This window comes from Branchiostoma belcheri, unplaced genomic scaffold (assembly GCF_001625305.1).
Source record: "Branchiostoma belcheri isolate BF01 breed outbred unplaced genomic scaffold, Haploidv18h27 scaffold25, whole genome shotgun sequence".
Taxonomy (NCBI): domain Eukaryota; kingdom Metazoa; phylum Chordata; class Leptocardii; order Amphioxiformes; family Branchiostomatidae; genus Branchiostoma; species Branchiostoma belcheri.
In genome coordinates, this window is record NW_017803854.1 from 62,617 (window position 1) to 89,469 (window position 26,853).

The 26,853-nt window shown below is 41.3% G+C and overlaps 2 protein-coding genes across 2 annotated transcripts; both read right to left on the bottom strand.

Annotated features, from left to right (window-relative positions):
- Positions 1-11,100: 11,100 nt before the first annotated feature.
- Positions 11,101-17,050, bottom strand: LOC109471615 (death-associated protein kinase 1-like). The gene is made up of 9 exons (XM_019770961.1): positions 16,997-17,050; positions 16,295-16,393; positions 15,922-16,020; positions 14,968-15,099; positions 14,449-14,685; positions 14,261-14,354; positions 13,914-14,080; positions 13,396-13,587; positions 11,101-12,649 (listed from the first exon to the last, which is right to left on the bottom strand). Exons 4-9 carry the CDS (start codon positions 15,064-15,066, stop codon positions 11,633-11,635), a joined length of 1,806 nt encoding a protein of 601 aa, XP_019626520.1. The 5' UTR covers positions 15,067-15,099; positions 15,922-16,020; positions 16,295-16,393; positions 16,997-17,050; the 3' UTR covers positions 11,101-11,632.
- Positions 15,895-26,671, bottom strand: LOC109471342. Its single transcript, XM_019770630.1, has 8 exons — positions 26,550-26,671; positions 24,092-24,212; positions 19,522-20,736; positions 18,597-19,166; positions 17,258-17,746; positions 16,997-17,064; positions 16,295-16,393; positions 15,895-16,020 (listed from the first exon to the last, which is right to left on the bottom strand). The coding sequence occupies exons 2-8, from the start codon at positions 24,093-24,095 to the stop codon at positions 15,895-15,897; spliced, it is 2,571 nt and encodes an 856-aa protein (XP_019626189.1). The 5' UTR covers positions 24,096-24,212; positions 26,550-26,671.
- Between the last annotated feature and the right edge of the window lie 182 nt (positions 26,672-26,853).

The window sequence follows — 26,853 nt, forward strand, 5'->3', positions numbered from 1 at the left end:
TTCAGTGTAAGTGAGGGTTGCAGCTTGGTTGCAGCGAACTTCCCCTGCAAGGTGGAAAGAAATACAAGGTGAACGATATGGGATTGATTGATATGTTTGCTATATATTATCATCATAGCAATATGTAGTAGTAGGCATCCTTCCATCTCAAACATGTAACGTTACATCCTTCCATAGCAACATGTACATACAGATCACATAAACTGATCGTGGAAACCCACTCATGGTGAAAGAAGGGAGTGAGCGAGTGTGTGAGTTAGTGCTTAAAAGACTGGTGAGTAAGTGAGTGGTTAAGTGATTGAGTGGTTGGTTGAGTGAGGGAATGAGTGAGTGAGTGAGTAAGTGGGTGAGTGAGTGAGTGGGTGGGTGAGTGAGTGAGTGAGTGAGTGTGTGTGTGGGTGAGTGAGTGAGTGTGTGGGTGAGTGAGTGAGTGAGTGAGTGAGTGAGTGGATGGGTGTGTGGGTGAGTGAGTGAGAGTGTGGGTGAGTGAGTGTGTGGGTGAGTGAGTGAGTGAGTGAATGAATGAGTAGTTGAGTGACAGAGTGATTGAGTGAGTGAGTGGCTTAGTGAGTGGGCAAGTGGGTGGATGACTGAGGGAGGGAGTGAGTAGTTGAGGGAGTGAGTGAGTGAGTGTGTTAGTGCGTGAGTGAGTGAGTGAGTGAGTGAGTGAGTGAGTGAGTGGTTGGTTGGTTGGTTGGTTGAGCGAGTGAGTGAGTGAGTGAATGGTTGGTTGGTTGGTTGGTTGAATGAGTGAGTGAGGGAGTGCGTGCGTGAGTGAGTGAGTGTGTGTGTGAGTGAGTGATTGAGTGAGTGAGTTAGTGTGTGTGTGTGAGAGAGAGTGAGTGAGTGGTTGAGTGCGTGTGTGTTTGTGAGTGTGTGTGTGTGTGTGTGTGTGTGAGTGCGTGAGTGAGTGAGTGAGTGAGTGAGTGAGTGAGTGAGTGAGTGAGTGGTTGGTTGGTTGGTTGGTTGGTTGGTTGGTTGGTTGGTTGGTTGGTTGGTTGGTTGGTTGGTTTAGCGAATGATTGAATGGTTGGTTGAATTAGTGAGGGAGTGCGTGAGTGAGTGTGTGTGTGTGTGTGTGTGTGTGTGTGTGTGTGTGTGTGTGTGTGTGTGTGTGAATGAGTGAGTGAGTGGTCAATACCTGCTACCTTGTTATCATAATATTATTGCTCAGGACCAGTGGGTGTGGCTGTCGCTGCTGCCATGGCAACAGGCAGGAAGAGGAAATGACCTCATCAGTTTGAGACGAACCCTTCCATGAGTAAGAGGCAACAGACTCGACTCACAAAGTTTGTTAAAATAATTTACATAACTGTCCTGAACTCTGCATTTAGATGATACTTTCAGAAGGCGGTGGTCTTTTGCTGACCCTGGTGTATATTCTGAGTACTGCAGTATAACCTTACGTGTTGTTTCATGTATAGGAAGCTGAAGTAATATCCAACCAGATCTCTTTCGGTGGCAAGACAGTATCCATTAGCCAGAAAAGGTCGCCGGCCACCGACGGGTGTTAAGTGGGGGTAGCGACAAAAACAAAAACGGCCCTATATAAAAAGCTAACAATCATTCCCCCACACTTCTGCTTGGCGAGTAAAGCTGAAGAACCAGATAGATGAATATATCATCAGGGTGGGACAGCTGGCCGCAGTGCTGTGCTGCCCCCTGGTGTATGATTTAGGTACTGCAGTATATAATGATGTTCATTCCACACCAGGGACAGGGACACCAGTCTTGTCGGTGTGTCATTCAGCACCAGGGACAGGGACACCAGTCTTGTTGGTGTGTCATTCAGCACCAGGGACAGGGACACCAGTCTTGTTGGTGTGTCATTCAGCACCAGGGACAGGGACACCAGTCTTGTTGGTGTGTCATTCAGCACCAGGGACAGGGACACCAGTCTTGTTGGTGTGTCATTCAGCACCAGGGACACCAGTCTTGTTGGTGTGTCATTCAGCACCAGGGACAGGGACACCAGTCTTGTTGGTGTGTCATTCAGCACCAGGGACAGGGACACCAGTCTTGTTGGTGTGTCATTCAGCACCAGGGACACCAGTCTTGTTAGTGTGTCATTCAGCACCAGGGACACCAGTCTTGTTGGTGTGTCATTCAGCACCAGGGACACCAGTCTTGTTGGTGTGTCATTCAGCACCAGGGACAGGGACACCAGTCTTGTTGGTGTGTCATTCAGCACCAGGGACAGGGACACCAGTCTTTTGGTGTGTCATTCAGCATTGGCCAGGGAGGTGCCCATAAGCCTTCAGTGGCCGTGCAAATTCCTCTGGCTAATGGATACTGTCTTGCCATCATATGATTTGCTTGGAGATTACCACAGTGTACTATTTCCTGTTAAGGAAAGGATCATTGATCATCTGTCTTGCCACTGAAAGGGATCTGCTTGGAGATTACACTGTAGCCCTCTGGCAGCAAGTCTAAATTCAGAGGGGAGGTTAGTTCAACCTGGATATAGCCGCATTGGATATGAAACACAAATTCAGGGGCATTGTATGTTGTACATCAAGGTCATCAGAGCACTGAAGGGTTACTCTCCAAGCAGACGTTTGGGTTTGGGTTATTTTTGGCATGTTTTTAGGTTTTTTTTTTATCAGGTTTCCATCTTTGCACTGGATGACCAATGATGACTTAGCACCACCAATTGCATTTTATTCAGCCTACTCTCCAAGCAGATATTTCAGGACGGCAGCCATATGGCCTTCTACCCAAGGCGTAATCGGGCCTTTTAGGTCTGTGCTATTCAGGTCGAATTAATAATAATGCTAGACGTAGATATAGTCTCACATACCACTGTATTTTCTTTCTTATGTTGTTTGTAACTGCAATTAGCCCTCGGGCATGTATTTGCAATAAACTTTCAGTAATAATAACCTCTGCTCTGAATTCAGAGGCTACAGTGTGCTATCTAATGTTAAGTGTACTATCTAATGTTAAGTGTGCTAGATTGATTGAAATATTAGAACTAGAGTCTTCCTGAATGTTGCCTTTTCTCAGTGTCCCTTCCTTTCTACTCTACTTGCACCATTTCTGTTTCACTCACTTCTCACACTCTCACTCACTCACTCACTCATACTCACTCACTCACTCTCTCACTCACTCACTCACTCACTCACACACACACCCACTCAGTCACACACTCACTCACTCAATCACTCTCACTCACTCACCCACACTCACTCACCCACTCACTCAGACACTCACTCACTCACTCACTCACTCACTCACTTCCCTACCCTGATATATAACCTATAGTAAACATTTGTCAACCAAAAATGACAAAGACAAGGTTGTTTAAACTTGGGAAGACTTTTTTTTCTTTATTGTGAGATGACAAAGGCTGATCATAATACTGCACATTCATATATTCTGTATATGGCTTACGCAGCCATAGGATACATGGTGAAATTTCTATGTACTGTAACACATGTACATTTCTATTACATTTCTGTGTATTGTAACATATGCAATGTTACATTTCTACACGTATGTACGGTAACATTCTTATTTACACATCCTCTTGTCTACACATATGTACATGTCAATATATATGTAATATTACGGTACAATATATACAATGACAATATTGTATTTTACCCTGGTACTCACAGTACAGTGAGGCGTGCTGCTAAGATCTAAAAAATTTAAGGTCTTACTAAAATGTTGTTTGACAAATATTTGGATTCCAACTTGACTGTACACATCAAGCATGAAGTACAAAAATAGTGCCATCATCTATACATTTGTATATATACACGTCATACATAAGGTAATATGACTGCCATAATCTCAGAAAATTACTAGTATAGCAGGCATTAGTACATTGTGCCATCATCCAAGCAAAAGTAATGGGTGAGTGTAAAAATAGATTTTGACCATTTTAACATTGTTCAAAGAAATTTCCCCCCAAAAAAGGAAAAATTTGGGTTGGGGAACAGTGGACTGGTGTTTGGAGCTTGATGTTTGGGTGTGTGAGAAGAAAAAAAAATTGAAAAGAAAATAAGTTAAAACAAAAAAGACAAGAAGTAACCAGTCCAGGAACCAGTCACAAGTTTGGCCACTGACAATAAAAATGGAAAAGAAGGAAGAAAATGGAGAAAAGATGCTACATGAAAATGTTTCCTCACAGATGGCACATGAGGCAAACCCGCTTCAGTCGGAGAGGGCCACACAGTACATCTCCACTTCAGCCAGGGCGGTTCCAGATTGGTACAAGATCTCCCCACACAGACAGCACAGACACAAGGCCCCGCAGACTAGCCCTACCTCCCCCACTGCTCACAAGCGGACATGACTGTGGGGTCCGGGGAGGATGGGACCCATATCCCGACGTCAACTCCCCGGACTACAGAGTCATGTCCGCCAGATGGTGCAGTAGGAGGAGGTAGAGGTAGTAAGCAGGGCCGAGTGTGGACCGTCTGTGGAGTAGACCCCGCCCGCCCCTTCCCCACCCAGCTGCAGTGTAGAGTACTGTCTGGTCCGGTTAACTGGAGTGGGGCTGCTGTGAGTGCTCTATCAATCTGTGTTAAAGTCCACATGTTTCATGTGACATTTAGAGATAAAATAATAATAGAAATGATAATAATAATAAAAATGTGCAATTTTTGCCGATAAATTGTATTTGGGGATGATGAACTTAACTTAAGTTTTACAATTACAATTTTTGTCCTTCCCAGTGTAGGATATCAAATTTGTGGTCGTGGTGTTTTTTTTTAATGTTTGGCTTCCGAAACCAAAATGGGCATGAATGTTTTTGAAATTTCTGAAATTTTAAAGAATTACAAATTTTGTATTAAAAAGATTTGCACACTCACGCACCCTTCATTGTCAATGATATAGTTAACTGACTGAGATGTGACTTACATTGTGCAGTAAGACTCTACAATGACAGTGATAATGGCTGATATTTGAAAACCCATGTCTGCTATTTCCTGTTGTAGAGTGAATGGTGCTTGTACATATTTGTATATAGTGTGTTTCTGTGTACTTGTCCTGTTTTTTTTAACCAATTGTAAACATTGAATACATAATTCAATAAAGTGCATTTTGCATTTCCTGCTTTCGTACAATTTTGTACGATTGAATAGATTGAAATGTTCAAAAAATCTGAAGTGAGCTCACTATAGCTGTAACAAATTACATCAATCACATTGGTCCACATTCATATACATTTTATCTAACAGTCTGACAAGTAAAGACTACACTGTCAAGTTTTACCTTACATAATGATGCCAATGATATAAAACAGTGATTTTTTTTTTTTGTCTTCCCAGTTTCCCAGGCATTTCACTAAACATCAGTAGCCGCTCACGTAATCGGCTGCCAACCCAGTCCAGTAGACAACCTTTGGTGTGGGCTGCTCCGTGGGCTCGGTGGGCTCCTTCTTCTCCGGCTTCTCCCTCTGCTCTTTCAGAAGCTGGTACTACAAAAACAGTGTACAACAGAAATCCGTCTCAGTTCTGATCTGGTCTCAGCAAGGATTCAGGCAAATAACTATATAATGAAAGTTTATTGCAAATACTTGCCCGAGGGCTAATTGCAGTTACAAACTACATAAGAAAGAAAATACAGTGGTATGTGAGACTTTATCTACATCTAGCATTATACTATATTCTACAACATACATGGTACTAGTTTTACTGGGTTTGACTTCTTCATATTGTGCATGCACAGTTGCTGCGTAATCTGTTACCTTTATATAATATGTATGAGATCTTAAAGTCATGGGAATTAGGATGAAACGTTACTCACCAGGTGAAGGCCTTCAACACACAAAGCGCCGCTCGTGGTATAGATGGCCAGGTTCACCGCTGCCTTCTTCCAAACTGGAAGGAAAGTACACAAACTAATTGTAAACTCGCCTGACTGAACCACAATATGTTTCAGTGGAACAAGAGCACACATAAGAGCAGTTTTGAAAGTTTCTTCCTGTATTATGAAGGGCTAAGGTTTGGGTTCAATGTTCAGGTCACCAGGTGTATGAAGTCTAAAAACCATGTAATTCAAACTTAAGCACCTGAAAAATTAGAGCCTCAACTGAGGTAGAGATTGTTATTGACATGGGAGTAGAGCTCTAGAAAAAGTTCTTAACACATACAGAATTTTAGCACTTATCCCACTATCGGTTCTATACTGGCCTGAGAAAACAAGCAAACAAACAAACTACAGCATAACAGGAGAAGAAGAGACCATCTTACCAGGGTTCACCGTGAAGGTACTGAAGTTAGCAAATGCCTGGGCAGGTGGGACGGTGCCCAAGAAGCCGCGAACGGCCATCCTGCCCAGGCTGAACATTAGGTTCTCTCCTGGGGAAGAAAGAAACAGACTTCATTCAAAACATGAATAAACAGTTTGTTTGTTTGTTTATTTATCCAGGAAATACCTGATGGCATTTTTCAATGGTTCCTGGGGGGGAAAACCTCAACAAAATCTATTTACAAAATGAACTAAAGATTAACAAAGGTATCAAAAAGTTACGCAGATTACAAATTGATACAAAATCAAAGTAACTTAAAATAACACACATGATACATAAGATCATACTACCAAGATAATAGAAACAATATTGTATAACGTAGAACCAAGGTGGAACATAAGGTTGTAACAGTGTGGATGAAACAGCCATCTTCCTACGACTACATCTGATTATTCAATAAACCTATTCCCTGACATTATCAGTAGTTAAGCAGCTAAGATTATGGGAGAAAGTTCTGCTGTTGATAAAGTAACTTACGAAGCCCCCCTCCCCACCACCGCTGCAAAGCTAGCGAGTCAATCGGGTTGTCTGCCTGTGTAGATGTGTTGACTGTGCAGTTAATTTACTTACTGACCTCCGTAGCGTTTCTATACTTTGTGTAAAAGTTTACTCTGCCAACAAACATGAAAGTACTTCTTTGTGAATTATTATGACCTGCAGAAAATTTGTTCGGGGTAAAAAAAATCCTGGCCCTCCCCAAAAACTACCCTTGGATTTCGCTGAAAAAAAAATACTCCAGATCGCGGAATTTCCACCTAAACGTAGGGTAAAACTCCTGTAGTTACTGCTAGAAATGCCTGTGAATGTTTTAGGAACATCGTAATATCTGTAAAACTTACAGAACAGTTGTTGATTCAGTCACAGACACAAGAAGATTTCTCGGGGCTCTGTGGCACGATCCAACTTCCTTGGCTGTCGGAGTGCAAATGGTACAGATCTCTCCTGATTCGTTGCTAAGTGCGCTGCGCGGAGTCCACTTACATTCGGGCGGGGGTGAATATGGCAATGCGGGAAATATTTTTACCACATACCGATTATTTTGACCTTTTAAAATCACAGTTAGTATTATATATCTTATATAAATTATATAAAAACTATTAGTTTTGTACTATGAATAGTTCTTGTCTAAGTGTTCTAGTTGGCAAGAAATCTAAGTTACCTACAGAAACGAGTGGAACGTTCTAAAATTTGCATATCCGGGGATTCCTTAGCAACGGTGCGACGGAACCGCGAAATGTAAACAAAAGTCGAAGTGTGGGAGGGGGGCGAAAAATTATGATATGATTAACTAAAATTTAAGAATTTCACATCACTTTTACCACAAAAAATACTCGGGAAAACGGAATGAAATGAAAGATAGACTGTAAAGATGAAAGCTTTGCTATATGAAATAAAGAGAAACAACATCTTTAGTCACGTCAAGCAGTGATAATACAAGATAAAGCAGTGTATTTTACTTAATCATTTGCTGTATTTTTCTCTTTACACTTGCGCTTTATTTTTCTTTGGAGGTGCCGGTGTGTCTTAGATTACACCTTGTTTTATTAATTAAATATTATCCCATCTGTTGTTCAAGATCTCTACTACATAACCTCATGTCTTGACATCTAGTCTGTTACTAATAAACGTGTTACTCTGGTTTGTTGCTCTTCGTTTAGTGAGTTCAAATACGGAAACGAAAGTGGCATTACTCGAAGGATGAAACAAAAAGTCACCTGTACATGATTTCATATGGTGCACATGCTCTTAGATTGTATAGTATATCAATCACCAGCGTTGTTTCGACTAGCTAAACGCCGTAATGTTACTGAAACTACGAAGGCCCATAGGTACACTTAGCATTTTTTATTCCACTTTGTATTTTCTATGGGCACTTTGTATTTTCTATGGGCACTTTGTATTTTCTATGGGCACTTTGTATTTTCTATGGGCACTTTGTATTTTCTATGGGCACTTTGTATTTTCTATGGGCACTTTGTATTTTCTATGGGCACTTTGTATTTTCTATGGGCACTTTGTATTTTCTATGGGTACTTGTTTTTTTCTGTGTGTACTTCGCGAAGTTTTTTTGGTGGCTGGCGAAGCGACATTCATTTTGCTTTGATGTGGATGCTCCCATTTTTATTATGGCGGTATATTTCTATTTACCATTCTAGGCAACTAAATTTATTTTAAACCTATTAAAACATAATATACTTTACACTTTGAGAAAATTTTGTTTGTTTGCATGCAATGTTCCACACGTTTATTAATTAGGGGTATCAAATAGTGATTATTACATCCTGGCATAGATTATGTTAATGTAGACACAGGACCATACTATTTTCGGGGGTGCTAGGACATATTGTTCAGACTTCCGTCAACATTTCCGTAGCGATATATGGTAAATCACTTCCTCGCTGAATGTTAATTACTCCTTTGTATTAAAAAAAGCCCGTAATCTAAAGCGAGGGTTCATTGCCAATGTTGGGAAAAATTGCATTGCGGTTTGCTGCCTTCCTACCAACCGCGAACGTTCATCACATGCAGTTTACGTAGGAAATATGGACAGTATGCCGTTTCAGTAAATAACCTGACATCTAAAATTGTTGAAATATTCACAGAAACTCAAATTACACTCTAGGTTGACCGTCTAATCGTGTGGTAAGCTACATGTGTGCTGTAGTGACATGAATTGGCACTTTTGTGGGGAGGGGGGCGTCCCAACAAAGGTCAACGACCTCCATGGCTTACGGCCTATGTTTCACGCTTTTGCACTTCATAAATGAACAATTTTAGATGTCAGGTTATTTACTGAAACGGCATATTGTCCACATTTCCTGCGTAAACTGCATGTGATGAACGTTCGCGGTTGGTAGGAGGGCAGCAAACCGCAATGCAATTTTTCCCCAACATTGGCAATGAACCCTCGCTTTAGATTACGGGCTTTTTTTAATACAAAGGAGTAATTTACATTCAGCGAGGAAGTGATTTACCATATATCGCTACGGAAATGTTGACGGAAGTCTGAACAATATGTCCTAGCACCCCCGAAAATAGTATGGTCCTGTGTCTACATTAACATAATCTATGCCAGGATGTAATAATCACTATTTGATACTCCTAATTAATAAACGTGTGGAACATTGCATGCAAAACAAACAAAATTTTCTTAAAGTGTAAAGTATATTATGTTTTAATAGGTTCAAAATAAATTTAGTTGCCTGGAATGGTAAACAGAAATATACCGCCCATAATAAAAATGGGAGCATCCACATCAAAGCAAAATGAATGTCGCTTCGCCAGCCACCAAAAAAACTTCGCGAAGTACACACAGAAAAAAACAAGTACCCATAGAAAATACAAAGTGCCCATAGAAAATACAAAGTGCCCATAGAAAATACAAAGTGCCCATAGAAAATACAAAGTGCCCATAGAAAATACAAAGTGCCCATAGAAAATACAAAGTGCCCATAGAAAATACAAAGTGCCCATAGAAAATACAAAGTGCCCACAGAAAAAACAAGTACCCATAGAAAATACAAAGTACCCACAGAAAATACAAAGTACCCATAGAAAATACTAAGTACCCACAGAAAAAAACAAGTACCCATAGAAAATACAAAGTACCCATAGAAAATACAAAGTGGAATAAAAAATGCTAAGTGTACCTATGGGCCTTCCTATGAAACCTCGCATTCTTAGAGATCTTTCGATTTCTACTGGCACAATTTACAGTGCTACTGAGTTGCTCGTAACTTGTCAAGTTTTAGCAAATGCGAATTATGTGACCCAAGACTTACATGCTTATATTTGTTTTGCCTTGAGCTGTGGGAGCTGAGTTTTTATTCAGATCACCTGGGTGATGTAACTATCCTAGCTTACATCAGCCCCGAAATGCGGTCGGCATTTGAGACATTTCACTACATAGGAAAGGGTCAGATTTCTCTGTGTTGATCGTCTGTAGAGGAGACCTCTAGTGAGCAAGGAAAGAATTGCAGTATTATTTGGGCTGCTGATAGCACACTAGACTGAGACTAGAAATAAAGTGAGGAAGGAAGGGAGGGGAGGAAAGAATCAGAAATAAATGAGTTTGTGAGTTATATATATATAGTGTGTGAGTAAGCAAGTGAGTGAGTGATCGAAAGTGAGTGGGTGGCTGTGGGAGTAAGTGAATGAGTGTGTGTGTGTGTGAGAGAGAGGGTAAGTGGGTGAGTGAGTGTTTGAGTGGGGAATGAATGGGTGAGTTGGTGGATGAGTGAGTGAGTGATTGATTGAGTGGGTGGGTGGGTGAGTTGATGGGTGGATGAGTGAATGATGAGTGAGTTAGTGGGTGAGAAGATTAGTGATTGAGTGGGTGAATGAGAGTGAGTGGGTGCATGGCTGAGTTTGTGTGAGTGGGTGAGTGATTGAGTGAAAATTATTACCTTTCAGTGCTCTGATGACCTTGATGTACAGCATTCAATGCCATGAATTTGTGTTTCATATAATTTGTGGCTATCCAGGTTGAATTAACGGTTCCCCTCTGAATTAAAACTTGCACCCAGAGGGCTCCAGTGAATTGTCTCCCTGAATTTTTGCCTGCCTGTCTCTTAGTCCCTTCCACTGTTTGGTTTCAGTAACCCTCTCACTTAAATCCTATCCTGATAATGTATACCTACTATATAGTAATTTAGCATCTGTCAACCAAAAATGACTAAGACAAGGTTGTTGGGAAGAGTTTTTTTCTTTAATTGTGATAGGCAAACATGATAATTGACACTTCACACATGTAACAGTCAAATGTGGATTCCAAATTTTAAGTATTCAAACAACAACATGTATGACTTTACTATAATGACATATTAGCTGTAAGTCTCACTGTGCTGGTAGTAATGTTACTATTACTGTACATTGTATCATATGCGTACATACAAATGAGTCTTCTTTAATTGCTCCAGCTATATTATATTTTAACACAAGCCATGTTGTTGAATGCTTCAGATATGTACAGTCAATCCGCAATCCAAATTAGATGTAAGTGTAGATGTAAGTCTCACTGTACTGTGAGTAATGTAATATTACATTGTATATATACATGTATATATGTGTACATACAAACGATTGGGAAAAAATGAGTGAAAAAAATTGCATTCTAAACACCAAATCAAACTTTAGAACCAGTTTCGAATTTTGGAACCACGTTCGAAATAGGACTTCGACAACATGGGTGAATGGCCGCGCCGCTTTGGAACACACCACCCGGGTGGAGAGGGGGCTCCCACAATACAGTACATAAAAAAGTCAGCAATATAAGCAAAATTTCCTTCTACCCATCCTTTCCCAATAAAGGCATAAATGGTAGGCCAGAACATCATGAGGCAAACATATTGAATTTGCTTGCAAATGTTACATTTCTAGTTCGGGGATTACATTTACTACTGGCATTTCTGTATCTGTATCTGTATCTGTATCGCTGCTATAACGCGTACGGGTCTCCGTCGTAACACACAAGCCGTCTGTGTCACCTGGAGTGATGACAACGTTACCAGTACCGCGTACGTTTATCTGGTTTACCCGTTGCGTTTGGAATGTCTGTTGGACTGTGTATCCAACAGCTCCTTGCTTCTCTTCATCGTCGTCTCTTCCGCCATACAGGAGATCATCGACATCTTCTATGAAGCCGAGGATTTCGTGATAGACGATGCCGTCCTCTGAAAATGCCTTGTTGATCTGATCCATGCTGTAAGAATAGAATTCTTCTCTGTGTTCCCTCAGAGCACGAGCGCTGAGCACCCACTCTTCGGCAGTGGTTCCTGGGCTGACGTCGTCGAGCGCATTGATGAGGATGTTCTCCATTGTCTCGAGCATCTGCCGGCAGCTCGGCTTGTCGCCCTGCTCGCTTCGCACGCAGATGTTGACCGCACGGCCGTCTGGGGAGAGCTTGATAAGACTTTCCACGTTGATGTCAAAACACTTGGCTCCGTCTCTCCACAGCAGCGGGCGGTTCTTCAGTTCCCTCATCAGGCGGGTCTGCACACGGGGGAAGAACGCGGAGGAGAACATGTCGGTGGTGTCCGCACACTGGACTTGCTTGCCAAAGTAGACGGTCTTGGTAGGGTTCGCAGTCGGCTGCCACTTGTCTGGAGGCATGGTCTTTGTCAGCAGGCCGGGGATGATGAACTCCTGTCCGTCAAAGGAGTGGCAGAGCTGGAACTCTTGCAGAAGGGTGATCAGGAGATCCACATCGGCGACATCTTGGAACACTCTCTGGATTTCCTCTTTCATGACGATGTCGTTGACGGTTCTCAGATGTTGGATGGGGAAATTTTCTGGAGCCATCACTTTGCCGAAGACATTCGTGTAGAGCCAATTTGGCTTCAGGACAATGATGGGGTCAGCATTTTGCAGAGGGACGAACAAGATCTAAAAGGTTATAAAAAGAAATGCATGGGTGAGTATTGCAAATGTTGCTTCTTAAATGTTTATTAACTTTTTGATAGCAACATCGAACACAGACGAACACCATACAAATAAGTTTCTAATATACGTTAAAATGAAGATCTGAAAATGATTGCAACGTTAACTGGTTGATACTTTACTAAACATTGGCCATGCAGAGGAAGTTTGGTTGGCAGTTGACCAACACTAACGTGCCGAAGGGCAAAGACTTGCTATGTACACCTCTCGAATAAACGTACCGGTACGTTTATTTTTTTTCGCCTCAAAATCCACCCGGTACATTCTTATTTTAGACGGTACGTTTATTTCTTTTTTCATAATCGGAAAAGTTCCGGGAAAATTTACACTGCAAGTGATGCATATACTCCTCAAAAACCTGTAAGAATACAGGCTGTTGACTTTGATAATTTTCCAGGGGGCACATTTATTTTGGGGGTATATTTATTAGGTTTTGAAGATTTGTTGGGGGAATCATATTCAAGGGGGTACGTTTATTCAGGACCTGTCAATAGTTGCAAGTGACAAGGTCATATAGACGCACACATATATACACCATGAGAACACATTTTTGGAGCATAGACGTTGCTTACATGTAAATTTTTAAAATTTTCCGGGGGGTACTTTTATTCCAGGGGGTACTTTTATTCGAGAGGTGAGAGTAGGCTGCTGGTGATCGCGCGGGATTACAGGTGAACTAAGTTGATATTTACCTCTCCGAGATGAGCCAAGTACTGCGAAGACGTCTTCAGGAGATCTTCATCGACAAAACGGTCGATCTCCTTCGCTGCCTCCTTGTACTCAGCCCATTGCAAGACAGGACACTTCGGGCTGCACTTCTCCTTGGCCCATTTCGGGAGTCGTTTAAGGATCTCAGCACACAGCTTGGGAATGTCCCGCTGATGCTACACAATGAAAGTGGACAATCAGGGTCATAGCTGCATTACAATTTTTGTTGAGTAATTCTACAAGAAATGAACACTCGGGCTTATGAACATGCACTGTAGGTTTGGATAGTGGAATTCAGATACATGATCTTTTTTGACAAGTTTTTAATCCTTTTGCAAAGCTATGTATTGATTTTGAGTGTTATTCATTCACATTGTATGCCTTGTTTGTGGTAACCACAGTAGTACTGTATGTGCTTAAAAGATACAGGTCTGTTTCCAAATATTTTACATAAGATAATCAAATTGAAATCAAAATAATCAATCTGTTCAAAACGACTCACTTCCAGAAGCGTAGTCTTCAGTCTTGCCAGAAGGTCTTTAAGACGCCTCATGTCAGTTTTACGTGTCTTCCTGCAGTCGAGGAGAAACACTTCATCTGAAATGTTCAGGTGATCCTTGAACGTTGACGTCATCAGCTCAAGGATGAAAGATGCTCGCTGACGTCCTCCTGGAAAAAACATATACCACGTATGTAAAGGAGTAGCTAACCTAATTTGTTGGGAAAATTGTTGAGAGTATATAGTGCATGGCCCTAATAACCTTTCAGCAGCCCTTGTTTTATTAGTAGACAGTCTCAGCAGTAGTGAGTACATGGCAGGAATTACTAGTATGATGTAACATAACAAACCTGTATCAGTCTGGTCCGCGTGACTGGCCACTAGGATGACGTAAGGCTTGCTCTTTGTGTTGCAGGACTTGATGAAACACAGCCACCAGTGGACCTGTGACAAGCAGTTGAGTTAATATCGAAATCAGTTGAGATGTATTAGAACAGTATTATCTTATAGTAATATTTAAATACCCGCGTTAAGTCACCTTTTTCTTCTGTGTGTGGATATCGTCCATGATGTTGTACAGCACAATGAAGATGGTGTTCTCTGCATCCATGAACATGCTGTGGGTTACCAAGTACTCCGACTGTCCAGCGAAGTCCCACACACTGACCTGCCCCACACCGGGGATGTTGGTTGTTCTCACATTCACACCTGGGGTGGGCTCGTGTGGCTGATCGCCTGGAGTAATCCGATCTCGAAAGAAGGCGATGAAAGGTCCCTACATGAAGTTATAAAATATCCAGTTAGAATATTTCCAGTCCTATCGGTGAAGGAAGTCCTGTTTAATAAACGTTCAAGATGTCAAGAGGCTGAATTTGATTACTGTGAAGTTGATATTTTTACTTGTCCAACGCCATATATCGAACCTTGGATTGATTAAAAAGACTATAGTGAAGAAACAGTTTAGATATATTAATAAGACATATACGGTACAATGGAATGATTCTATGGAAAAGCGGAACAGATCTAATTGAAATGTAATTCTTGTTTGAAATTGTACCGTTTGCAGACTTTCCACCAGAGTAGATTTGCCAGCTTCCTGTGGTCCACAGAGGCACAGTTTAAACCTGTCGACTTTCACCCCGCCAGTCTGTTTCATCAGTTCGTGGTAGGAAGCCTCAGAAGCCAGATTCTGAATGGTCAATTTAAACAACCAAACATTTAAATTTTAAAATGTAGCCTTCCTGATAGGCCTAGGCTTTTAATGTTTCAGTCAGAAAGTCAAAGTCGTAAATCAAATAGTTTTATTTGTAATGTCAAAACATAACAGAGATTTCTTGCATGCAGAATTACGGATCTATAACATCGAATGTGGCTGGCAACTTGAATGAAACTATGAAATTCAGACGAAATTGATTTGTCACTTATTACACACTTATGATTTTCTTAAAGAATTGAAAATTTTCTACGAAACTTGATCAGCCCCTGCTGTGCTTAAAGGGCCCCAAATGAAAAAAAACAAACATCAGAGAATATTCGTAAGAAAATTCAAACTCTACTACTGGATCAGTTACGGATTTTTATTTCCGGACGTTTCGAGTGACATCCATCACTCTTCTTCAGCGTCACAATTGAACAGAGAACCGATTCACTCTTATATACAAGTAACTAGAAAAACCGGTTAAACAACAAGGTCCGTAAGAAGCTTTATCATGTAAAAGAACGGTTGAAAGACATTGTTGTTTAACCGTTTTTTCTAGTTAGTGAATCGGTTCTCTGTTCAATTGTGACGCTGAAGAAGAGTGATGGATGTCACTCGAAACGTCCGGAAATAAAAATCCGTAACTGATCCAGTAGTAGGGTTTGAATTTTCTTACGAGTATCGTTTACCTGGATGTCTAACCTTCATCAACGTATCAGAGAATATTCTCAGAATAGTAGAAGTTTCACAACAATCATTGTCCCTATTATTGTTACTAAATTCTAACTACACGAGATGACTGTCTGTACTTACGTTGTCCCTCGCCTGCACATCAGTGCCATGTTGAATTAGCAGCTCCACTTCCCCAGTGTCCCCGCGCCTGCTGGCCTCAAGGAGAGCGGTCTCGTCATCCTGAGTAAAAACACAGAGAAAACAGAGAACTACTGAGAATTGGTCGATTCAGGCAAACCCTAAAAGACAGCAAGTTTCGGTTTACGAGGAAAGTGTTTTTACTGTTGACTGGGCAAACTTGTACCTGTAAAACATTTGTTTTGTGTAAAACTTAATCAAGTGCATGGCTAATGGCCGAGAATGTTCTCAATATGGTAGACGTTTCTCAACAAACATTAATTGTCCCTTAATCCTAACTAAATGAGATGATTATGATAATGATATATGTACTTACGTTTTTGTCTCTCGCCTGCACATCAGCGCCATGTCGAGGCAGCTCCACCACCCCAGTCTCTCCATGCCCGCTGGCCTCATGGGGTGTGGTCCTGCCATCCTGTGTCAACAATCAGAGAATCTATAAACTGCGGTACATTGGTTGATTCAAACAGAACCTCAAGGACATCAAGATAGAAGCTTCCGAGACTGATAAGACTCATTGGGTCAACTGTTATATTTCATGCAAATGATTATCTTATATTCAGATAATCAATGAGAAAAATGATACAATTTGCCTGTCGTAAATGTCCTCAATATCTCACGAAGGTTTAAATTCGTAAAACTCTTGTCGTGACGTAAAATAATACTAGTAATAGGGAGGTTTTTGCACTGTAGGCTCTATAAATTGATTGTGATGTGCAATGTTATACAGACTATGACTTTTTTTTAGTTTTTTTTTGTTATGCGTTCTTTGGAAAATATTGTCAAAACTATTTACCGAGCTTAAGGAAACCTCAGCGATTATAGAAGTCATGATCCTGCAGAGGTTCCAGTGGCTCTATGCCACGTTGTGTTCAAGGAATAGAGTAAGCATTTTTGCTCCTACCCATGCTAGTTTGTTGTTTATGAGTAGCTGTATCAAATCGATCTAGAACAGCTATTGCGTGGCGTAACGGATCTAGAGGAAGGTGAACTGTTCAAATTCCAAGGCCTTAAATACCTCTGCTTCAGCTTTTAAAGATTCCTGCCGGGTGTCTGTCGTGGCTTCTTCCTCAGATGTTTGAAAAGCTGTGGAACAGATCAAAGGCTTTGTGACATCCAAAGAACATTCATTCTAAGAAAGCAATGTATTGTCCAATCCAAGCAAGAAATTTGAGAACTTCAGCAGTATATACACTTAATTATTATGGGGATGGAGATGGGCTGAAATATGTTGTATTTGCAAATGTCGACCTTTCTGTAGAAAGGGGAAGTTCTTTACCTGACTCCTCTAACTTCAACCTTTTGCGACGTTGGTCTCTTGCATAAACGTCGACGTCTGCCTTTTCGACAGCTTGCCTGATTTCTTCACGCTCCAACGTTGGAGCCCTACTTGTCTTTTGAGCTCGCAGATCTTCAATTGTCCGTGTCAGCCTGGTGTTGGCTTCCTGTTGTCTTTGGAGTTCTTTATTCTGGTCAGCGAGCATTTTTGCCGTTGTTTCAATCTCCTGGGTGAGCTTGTGGACGTCAGTATGGAGAATCTCAATTGTTCTCTTCGCCTTGCGGTCTGACTCTTGTGCTTGTCGTGACTTCACGGCCAGTCCTAGGGCCAACTGGTTTATGAGTGGATCACTTTCCCAGTCCTTAAAGCGAGAATCTTGGGCAATGGTGGTGGCTAGGTTGAGACTCACGAGACCAGGTTGAAGGGTACTTCTCTGCGTCTTCGTGGCGTGTAGGTCGCACAGAGATCTAGAAATATTCTTGTTTGGCCCTATGAAGAAGAAAACAAAGGTCACTTGATGATCAGGCGTCTTAACCTTATATTGGTACGCATACGACCAGTATGCCCTAATAAGCGTTCTTCAATGTGCTATTATAGAAGAATAAAAAAAGTGTCTGGTATAAAGCAATTAGTGACTATAGTCTCATGATTTCTCACGCATTACTGAAAACCTTGCAAGCCATGTGTAAATCAAATACTAGCTATAAGTTGATTCTTCCCGACCTGGTGCGACTGAAGTTGATTCGTCCCGACCTGGTGCGACTGAAGTTGATTCTTCCCAACCTGGTGCGACTGAAGTTGATTCTTCCCGACCTGGTGCGACTGAAGTTGATTCGTCCCAAACTGGTGCGACTGAAGTTGATTCTTCCCGACCTGGTGCAACTGAAGTTGATTCTTCCCGACCTGGTGCGACTGAAGTTGATTCGTCCCAACCTGGTGCGACTGAAGTTGATTCGTCCCAACCTGGTGCGACTGAAGTTGATTCGTCCCGACCTGGTGTGACTGAAGAGCACACAGCGATGATTTCTTCCATCCCTCCGTCTTCTGTCGTGAGGCCATCGGGCTCATCAGTGACTGTGTAATATGGGTGGCAACAGTCATGTCAGTAGTCGAGGGATACATTGAAGCTGCGTAATTAGCAAGTAGTCATGATCAGTTTAAAAGGTTGCGAGACAAGGGAGAAAATAGGTCATAGTGTCTACCCGAATCTTCAGGGAATGAATATTTAATAGCAGAATGGCAGGAGTAGCAGATGGGCTGCAAGGCGCGTCAGATGAACCAGCAAACAAAGAATCGGTAGGAGATAAACAGTCATTACACGTGTAGATGATGTACTTACCGTCATCATCTACCTCTGCGGTGTCTCTTGCTACCAACAGTGTTACATCAACGAAGAGGCCGGGTCCTTCCTCCTGTTTCATATCTTCTGTGATGAGTTCTTGTGTCAAAGTTTCCGACAACAGCCCATCCCGGTAGCCTCTCAGAAATGACTTCAAATGTGGGGTGTCATCAAACTCAAGAGTGCAGAGCACGCAGCCATCTTCAATCTTCGTCAAGATTGCACTGAACTTTTCAAAGCATTCCACCATCTTCTCATACATACTTTCTAGTCTTTGGCTTGAGAGCAGTACTTTGTTGAATTTCGTGATTTGGTTGGCAACTATTTTCTTCACCCGTAACTTTGCTTTGCAAGACAGTCTCTTGAAATGTGGGTACGATGCAACAAAATGTCGTCGGAAAACTGAAAATTTGCTTTCAAACATTTGAGGATCTTGAAGTACTTCTTCGTTGAAGATTTTATTACTGATCTCCAGTATGATGAAGTTCGAACTATCGTCATCTGAACCGCTCTCATAGGAATCTCCATTGTCTTGTGTACCTTGGTCCCCAAACACAGCACTAGGTGGTCCTGAATAAAGGTAATACCCGGTAAAGAAAATGTCATATACATTACACTGTCCCCATGTGTCTCTCTCTCTCTCTCATGTGTGCTGTATACTATTTATTGCTATCATGCTTGTAATGTGACTTGGATATGAAGGGACTTCGTTGGAAAAATGACTTTTTGATGTATGTGTTTTAGAATGTTTGTTCGATTTGCCCACCTTAACAATGTATTTCCCCACTAATTACTCGTCATCATCATCACTGCACATTAAACCTAGTGTTGTGGTTTGAGATCAAATTTTGTATTTTTTTTACTAATCGGCATTATATCTCATGCATGTTCGGAAATCATTACGTTTGAGGAAAATAAATCATACCTTTACGTTTGCAGATCTCAATGAACGTCCTTTCTGACTCCTCCCAGTATCTTGTATCCAAAAGATCCTTCTTCAAGTTTGCAGCTGTTTCAAACTCTTCCTTGCAATGCTCCAGGACCTTCTCAATGCGATCAGCCCAACGAGAGACATTGAAGTTCATTTTCCCATTGCCATGAATGTCTGTCTTGACAATACAATTGTGATAGCGTCGGGCAAACTTCTCGATCAAGTTTGCCAGTCCAGATTTGTCAGACACAAGAACCGGTACTCCAGCTGCAATGGCTTGCAGGCCAACGAACCCAAACGGTTCAGCGCAAGAGGGCACAAGGACCAGGTGGGCCTGCAGCATGTCTTTGAGGATGTCCTCCTGTGTACCGTAAGGGTCGAACGTTATCTGTAGATTAGTTGAGTTGCGGTGCCCAAGTATCGCATTTCTTGCTTTTTGATCTTCTTTGTTGACTCCTCTTACTCGAAGCGTGACTGACATCTTCTCCGCAACAATGCTTAAGGCCTTAACAGCAAGGTCAAGCCCATTAAGTTTCTCAACGCCTGTCACCCTACTGATGGAAAGGACAACCATTGTATCCGTGTCCTTGTATTCCGCATCTGCGTCTTCAAAGATACTGGAAGGCCGTGGAACAAACTTAATATGTTGAGGTTGCTTGCTGGCAGGTATAGCTCTGAATTGGTTCTTAAAGTGATCAAAGATCCTGTCTCCGATAGAGAAGACGACGTCTGCTTGTTCTGCATCTTTGAGGATTGAATCTTCCTTCTTCCCAATCCCCAAGGCCTTCTCATCTCCCTTGTATTGCTCGGTCTCCTCTGGTATATCGTCGATGAAGAGGATGGCTGTTGCCTCTGGACAACGGTCCTGTTTTATTCCACATGCTGCTCTGCTTGTGCCATCGGTGTGTCCTACGATGGTTTTTACCTTCTCCGGAAGATGTGGGTATTTGGCACGGTGGTCAAATGTCAGCCAGTGTAAACTTGGCTTGGTTCTTTCATCTCCTGATTCAACCTGAGGGAGTAGCAGTTCTCGCACCCCATCACTTTTGGCATCCTTCTTGTCCTCTTCGGTAGCTTCTAACACAGTGCTGAACACAGGGATGTCCGGTTCATGTTCCCTGAGTACTTGGGCCAGCCGACGGTATATGGAGGAGATTCCTCCTTTTAATGTACCGTACAATTCACTTAGCAGCAGCACAGCTGCATTATCTGTGCCCAAAGAGAAGTTCAACTTAAGCATTGGTAGCGTATCTACATTATTCATGAAAAAATTATTCTTTCTTATGTTGATTACACAGACTTAGTCAGCAAACGATGTAAATAAGACTAATTTATTTATTTGCATGTCCAACAAGAATTCGGAGACATCATACCTCCATACATAATATACATGTATGAGTTTTTACCTCCATAAAAAATGGAGGTATTGTTTTTGGCGCATCTGTCTGTGTGTCTGTCTCTGTGTGTGTCTGTCTGTCTGTGTGTGTGTTTGTGTTTCTGCACATTTGTACTATTGTAGTCAGCATAACTTCATAACGCCTTTATGGATTATGATGATATTTGGTATGTTGGCAAGTCTTAGGAAGACAAAGGTCAAGGTCAAATATGGGCCTCCTGGTGGATGACCTTGGTACTGCAGCAGAACTTCCGGTTTTTGTATCTTTTGTCCTGAACATGCTATGGTCTTGATGTTTTGGTGACAGATAGCTTTTCCTGTCAGGAATAAGTGGTGTGAGTTTGGTCTCCCTAGCAGCTTGTTCTGGAACTGCAGGACACTTTCTGGCAAAATGTTTAAAAGCCAATAAGTCCAGATAGGAACAACATATTTTCATCATTTTTGGTGTGTAGGTAGCTGAGAGAAAGATGTACATTATCAAATGCAAATTATGCAAATGAGGACTTTATTTGCATAATTAATGAGGAAATTCTATAATTACAGTGTTTTACATACTACTTTCATACATGTAATGTATGTAACCTATGAGTATGACAGGAAGAACATCAACATATACTAATTATGCAAATGATGACCTAATTTGCATAATTAATACGAAAATTCTATGATTTCTTAATGGTGAATGATGGGAATGTCATACTTGGGACATCTATTACAAGTTAATCAAAAGTTAACATCACGATGCATATATCATGTTAATGCAGAGGTCATTTGCATAATTAAAGAAGAAATTTACATTTACATATCAAGCCCATATTTCATGGAGGTATGAGCTCTCGGAACTCTTGTTTCAGATTGATTTTAGACGAAATTGTTGACACAACATCAGTTTCAAGAACGGTGTTTCTAGATCAACAATCTTAAAAACTAGTCTAGAGTTTGGAGACTAGACATGTTTAAATGAAATATTGCCAAAGGATAGGAGTTTGACACGCAAAATATTGTAAGTTGAGTTTAGAACACCATAAATTTAACTAAATCATATCAATTGCCACCTTATTTCCATATTCAATGAAACAAATCATTTACATAGACATATTTCATGGAGGTATGATATCTCGGAATTCTTGTTGTTATGTTAAATGCAGGAACTGGTCTCGCAGGAACTGCATTAGTGTCCTGCTGTCCACTATGAGGGATAGTTTATCTGTAACAATTCCTCTCCTCCACTTCATTTCAACATGTCCTCATTACCTCCATCAAAAATGGAGGTATTGTTTTTGGCATGTCTATCTGTATGTCTGTGTGTGTGTCTGTCTGTGTGTGTGTGTTTCCGCAACTTTGTGGCCAGCATAACTTCAAAATGGAGGTATTGTTTTTGGCATGTCTATCTGTATGTCTGTGTGTGTGTCTGTCTGTGTGTGTGTCTGTCTGTCTGTATGTGTGTGTTTCCGCAACTTTGTGGCCAGCATAACTTCAGAACGCCTTTATGGATTGTGATGATATTTGGTATGTTGGTAAGTCTTTGAAAGACAAAGGTCAAGGTCAAATATGGGCCTCCTGGTGGATGACCTTGGTACTGCAACAGAATTTCCGTTTTTTGTATCTTTTGTCCTGGACATGCCATGGTCTTGATTTTTGAGCAGTGGATAGCTTTTCCTGCCAGTAATAAGTGGTGTGGGTTTGGTCCCCCTAGTAGCTTGTTCTGGAACTGCAGGGGGGGGGGTTCTGGCAAAACCTTTCAGAGCATGAGCAGATAAATTCACAAAGGAACAATGTATTTTCTTGATTTTTGGTATGTGAGTAGCTTAGGCAGAGATCAACATTATTGGATGCAAATTATGCAAATGATGACTTCATTTGCATAATTAATGAGGAAATTGTGTAATTCCAGTGTTTTACATCATGGGTCTTTGATACATGTAATTTATAATCTATGCTATGGAAGGAGGAATATCACCAGATACCAATTATGCAAATACGGGCCTAATTTGCATAATTTATCTCAAAATTCTATGACTCAGTGGTAAATGATGGAAATTTCAAACTTGGAACATGTGTAAGTTAATAAAAAGTTAACATCACGATGCATTTATTATGTCTATGTAGAGGTCATTTGCATAATTAAAGAATAAATTTACATATTTCAAGCCCATATTTCATGGAGGTATGAGATCTCGGAACTCTTGTTCATTATGCGAATGACCTCTATATTAACAGAATCTACGTATGTTAACATTTAAGTAGCTTACATAAGGTATAAAATTCCCATTATTTACCAATAATGAATCACAGAATTTTCACATTAATTATGCAAATTAGGTCATCATTCGCATAATTGGTATCTGTCGATGTTCCACCTGCCATAGATTAAATGGATTACAGGTATAAAATCACTATATTTATATATAAACACTGTAATTGTAGAATTTCCTTCTTAATTATGCAAATTAGGTCTTCACCAAAACATGCCCAAAACAGAAAAAACGGTTCTGCTGCAGTACCTAAGACCTACCAGCAGACCAAATATCATCACAATCCATAAAGGCGTTAAAGTAAGAAGTTATGCTGACTACAAATGTGCGTAAACACACACACATGTACACACACAGACGCACCAAAACCAATACCTCTATTTTTCATGGAGGTAAAGATACAAAAACCGGAAGTTATGCTGCAGTACTAAGGTCAGCCACCAGGGGGCCCATATTTGACCTTGACCTTTGTCTTCCGAAGTCTTACCAACATACCAAATATCATCACAATCCGCAAACTTTAAGGCATTCTGAAGTTATGCTGACCACAAAGTAACGCGGAAACACACACACACATAGACACACGCAGAGACAGACACACACAGAGACACACCAGAAACAACACCAATACCTGCATTTTTCATGGAGGTATTGATTTCAGCACGAAATATCTATCGTCATAATCTGATGGGGGTATATGATATTAAAAATGACTTTGTGAGGCTGAAACAAAGCCATGAAAGGTAAAATAAGAATATATTGTAACACCTGGTATGGTCGGAGGTATTTGACCGCCGAACTCTACCGTTTACTAGTCGACCAGACCATCGAAGACTTAGCTGTAACATTTGTAGGAAATTGTGATCTTTCATTGCAAAAATTTACAATTAGAACCAAAAGGTAGAAAACGTACCCATATTGCCCTACTGTTGTGTTGGTGGCGGGTTCGGCATGTACTGCTGTGTGGAAATCATCATCATCATCTGGCGACTGCATTACAGCAGATGACCGTGAGTTAGTCCCTCCAGTTAGTCCTGTGTAGAAATATTGAAGACTGGTCAACTTAATATTCTAGTCAACTTGACAATTACCATGATCGTATAGGTCCGTAAGATCGTTTTTGCGTAGACAAACTTGAAGTTCATCATATGTACATTAACACTATATACGCCAATAGTTTTAGCATAGATACCTTCTTGACTAATATATAACTTCAAGAAATGCCTTTCTTGAGATAATTTTGCTGATTTTAAGAAATGCCTTTCTTGAGTGGGTGAGTGGGAGGGTGAGTGAGTGAGTGTGAGTGAGTGAGTGTGTTGGTGAGTGAGTGAATGGATGAGTGAGTTAGTGAGTGAGTGAGTGAATGGATGAGAGTTAGTGAGTGAGTGAGTGAGTGAATGAGTGAATGGGTTAATGGATGAGTGAGTGAGTGAACGAGCGAGCGAGTGGGACTGCTTTGGCAGGTGGGCGGATGAGTGGAAGGGTGAGTGAGTGAGCGAGTAGGATTCGAACCTGGGACCCCTTGGTACTGAGCCGAACACGCTACCTTTTACACCATACAAGCCCACAAGTCTGTAAACCTATACAGTCACATACGTCATGCAACCTAGTGCCCTTCACTGCTTTGATGACGTCAATACAAAATTTATGATACCCTGATTTTGTGTTTCATATGGAGTAAGTTGGTCTAATGGAACTTCAGGGGTCGAAGTCTGATATGGCTATCAAGTCTGAATTAAATATATATAAGGTTGATTGAAATAAAATGTGTCTAAAAGCGTCTTGCCTGCCTAAGTGTACCTTACCTTGCAACATTACTGTTTTTGTGACCCCCACTTCCCTAAACTGATATATAACCTTTAGTCGTGAGATGTCGGCAATTACTGGAATGTTGTGGCTAATACCAAACGAGGGAGATTCCTAACCGAAGCTAGCTACTCATTTGTTTGAAGTGAGGAAAATTGCGTAAAGTGCCTTTCCCAAGGCCAGGGCACAAGATCGGTGACAAGGAGTATGGTGGGGTCTTGTGGCGTAGCGGCAGCGTTCTCCACTCGGAACCAGAGGCCCCGGGTTTGAGTCCTGACATGCCACCGATCTTGTGCCCTTGGGAAAGGCACTTAACACGACTTTCCTCACTTCACTCAGGTGTAAATGAGTATTGTCCTGTCATGTATTTGTCCCCTGTGTTGGTGGCGGCATTAATATAAGTTGAAAAAACTTGAGTGTGCCGTCATCACGTCTTGCGATTACATGTTTCGGAATATAAAAAAAAAAAAAAAAAAAAGGTGGGGTTCGAACCCGCAACCTAGCTCTGAGCTGAACCCACTACCGATTGCGCCACATGACCCCTGTGTTAGAAATAGTACCCATCTGCAGACAGTTTGCATTTTGTAGAGACATTTTCACACAATTTCAGTATAATTTTGAAAAAAAAAAATTAAGCAACCTGCAATTTTGCAGACTGGAAAAATCAGGTTAGGAGCTCAATACATAAATATTGTTTCAGAGTTTTTGTGTTCACTACTGACTCACTGATATACTTTTAAATTCCTTTTAAATTGCATGTAAAATGTTTGCCAACATGCAATTTTGTACAATACTATATGGGTTTAGGTCTGGACTTGTAACTCTTATGTAACAGTGGGGGGTTTATAGGCGCTACCAACTGACCCGGCCGATGGGTCTAGACCTTTTAGCGGAGTGGTTAGAGCGTCTGAGGTAATATACACGCAGTCATATTTTCCTCCAGTTCCTCACAAAAAACTTCAAACCCCTTGTTCCAAACATAATAAGGCCACAGCAAGTAATTTTTATGGATGACATCAGCGCGCGCATTAATTTTTGCCTGATTTTGGAGAAAAAAAAACAAGAAATTTTGTTGTCTTCTGACAGTGGTGAACATGCCGGAAATGGGCAAAGATATCTGTTGCCATGCCGGTAGGTGGATGACAGATAACTATGAAAAGAGGAGACAAGAAAAGGCTCTGATTTAATGTTTTGTTTCTTACTTTGATGCAGTGATATGTGATGCTGACTATGTATATGTAAACTGAATAAACTGAAACTGATGTTCCGACTGAATAAAAACTAGTTGTATAATGATTGAGTCAAAATTTTAAAATGTAGGAACCTTGTTTTTATCGACCCGCCTTGTTTTTTTTGGCCGCTCGCATTAGATCTGAAGTCTGCGGAGGATGTAATCCATAAAATTTACATGCTGTGGCCTAAATTTTGCGACAGGTGGGGAGGGGGGCAAAACTGGCCCATGTGAGTCGAGTTTTACACGTTGATTTCACACGCCAAACACTACACAAAGCTTGTTGTCATAAGTTTCAAGTATTCCTGTATGTTCCTTATTCGCTCCCACGTACCTAGGTTGACGGTGAGTTCCTTCCATCGCTGGTGAGAGCCCAAGTTTAGCGGAACCTCGCAGAAACTCAGCGCACGTCCCGCCATATTTCACACAAAACGCACGACGGGAAGGCAACTCTCCACATGCAGGGACGACACCTAGCGATTTTTCGTGCCACTGCAGTACAACGAGCTCAGTATCGTATGCCACCTGTTGAATGTTCGCCTTTGCTAGTCTCTACGGTACCAGGCTTCGGGAGGCGGCTGGAAAGAGTAGAAATCGGCCAAATAGAGAGATAGCATGCCAGGGGAGTTGGTCTGCCA

What these genes read in the sequence shown, in the direction of transcription:
- LOC109471615 (XM_019770961.1), bottom strand. Translation starts at nt 15,066, where the DNA reads ATGAAACAGACTGGCGGGGTGAAAGTCGACAGGTTTAAACTGTGCCTC. An exon ending in TGAAGACTACGCTTCTGGAA is followed by an intron (nt 13,588 to 13,913) that starts GTGAGTCGTTTT and finishes TTCATTGTGTAG; the next exon opens with CATCAGCGGGACATTCCCAA. An exon ending in ACTTGGCTCATCTCGGAGAG is followed by an intron (nt 12,650 to 13,395) that starts GTAAATATCAAC and finishes ATAACCTTTTAG; the next exon opens with ATCTTGTTCGTCCCTCTGCA.
- LOC109471342 (XM_019770630.1), bottom strand. An exon ending in TGAGATCTGCAAACGTAAAG is followed by an intron (nt 19,167 to 19,521) that starts GTATGATTTATT and finishes ACCTTTATTCAG; the next exon opens with GACCACCTAGTGCTGTGTTT. An exon ending in CGCAGAGGTAGATGATGACG is followed by an intron (nt 17,747 to 18,596) that starts GTAAGTACATCA and finishes TCTTCTTCATAG; the next exon opens with GGCCAAACAAGAATATTTCT.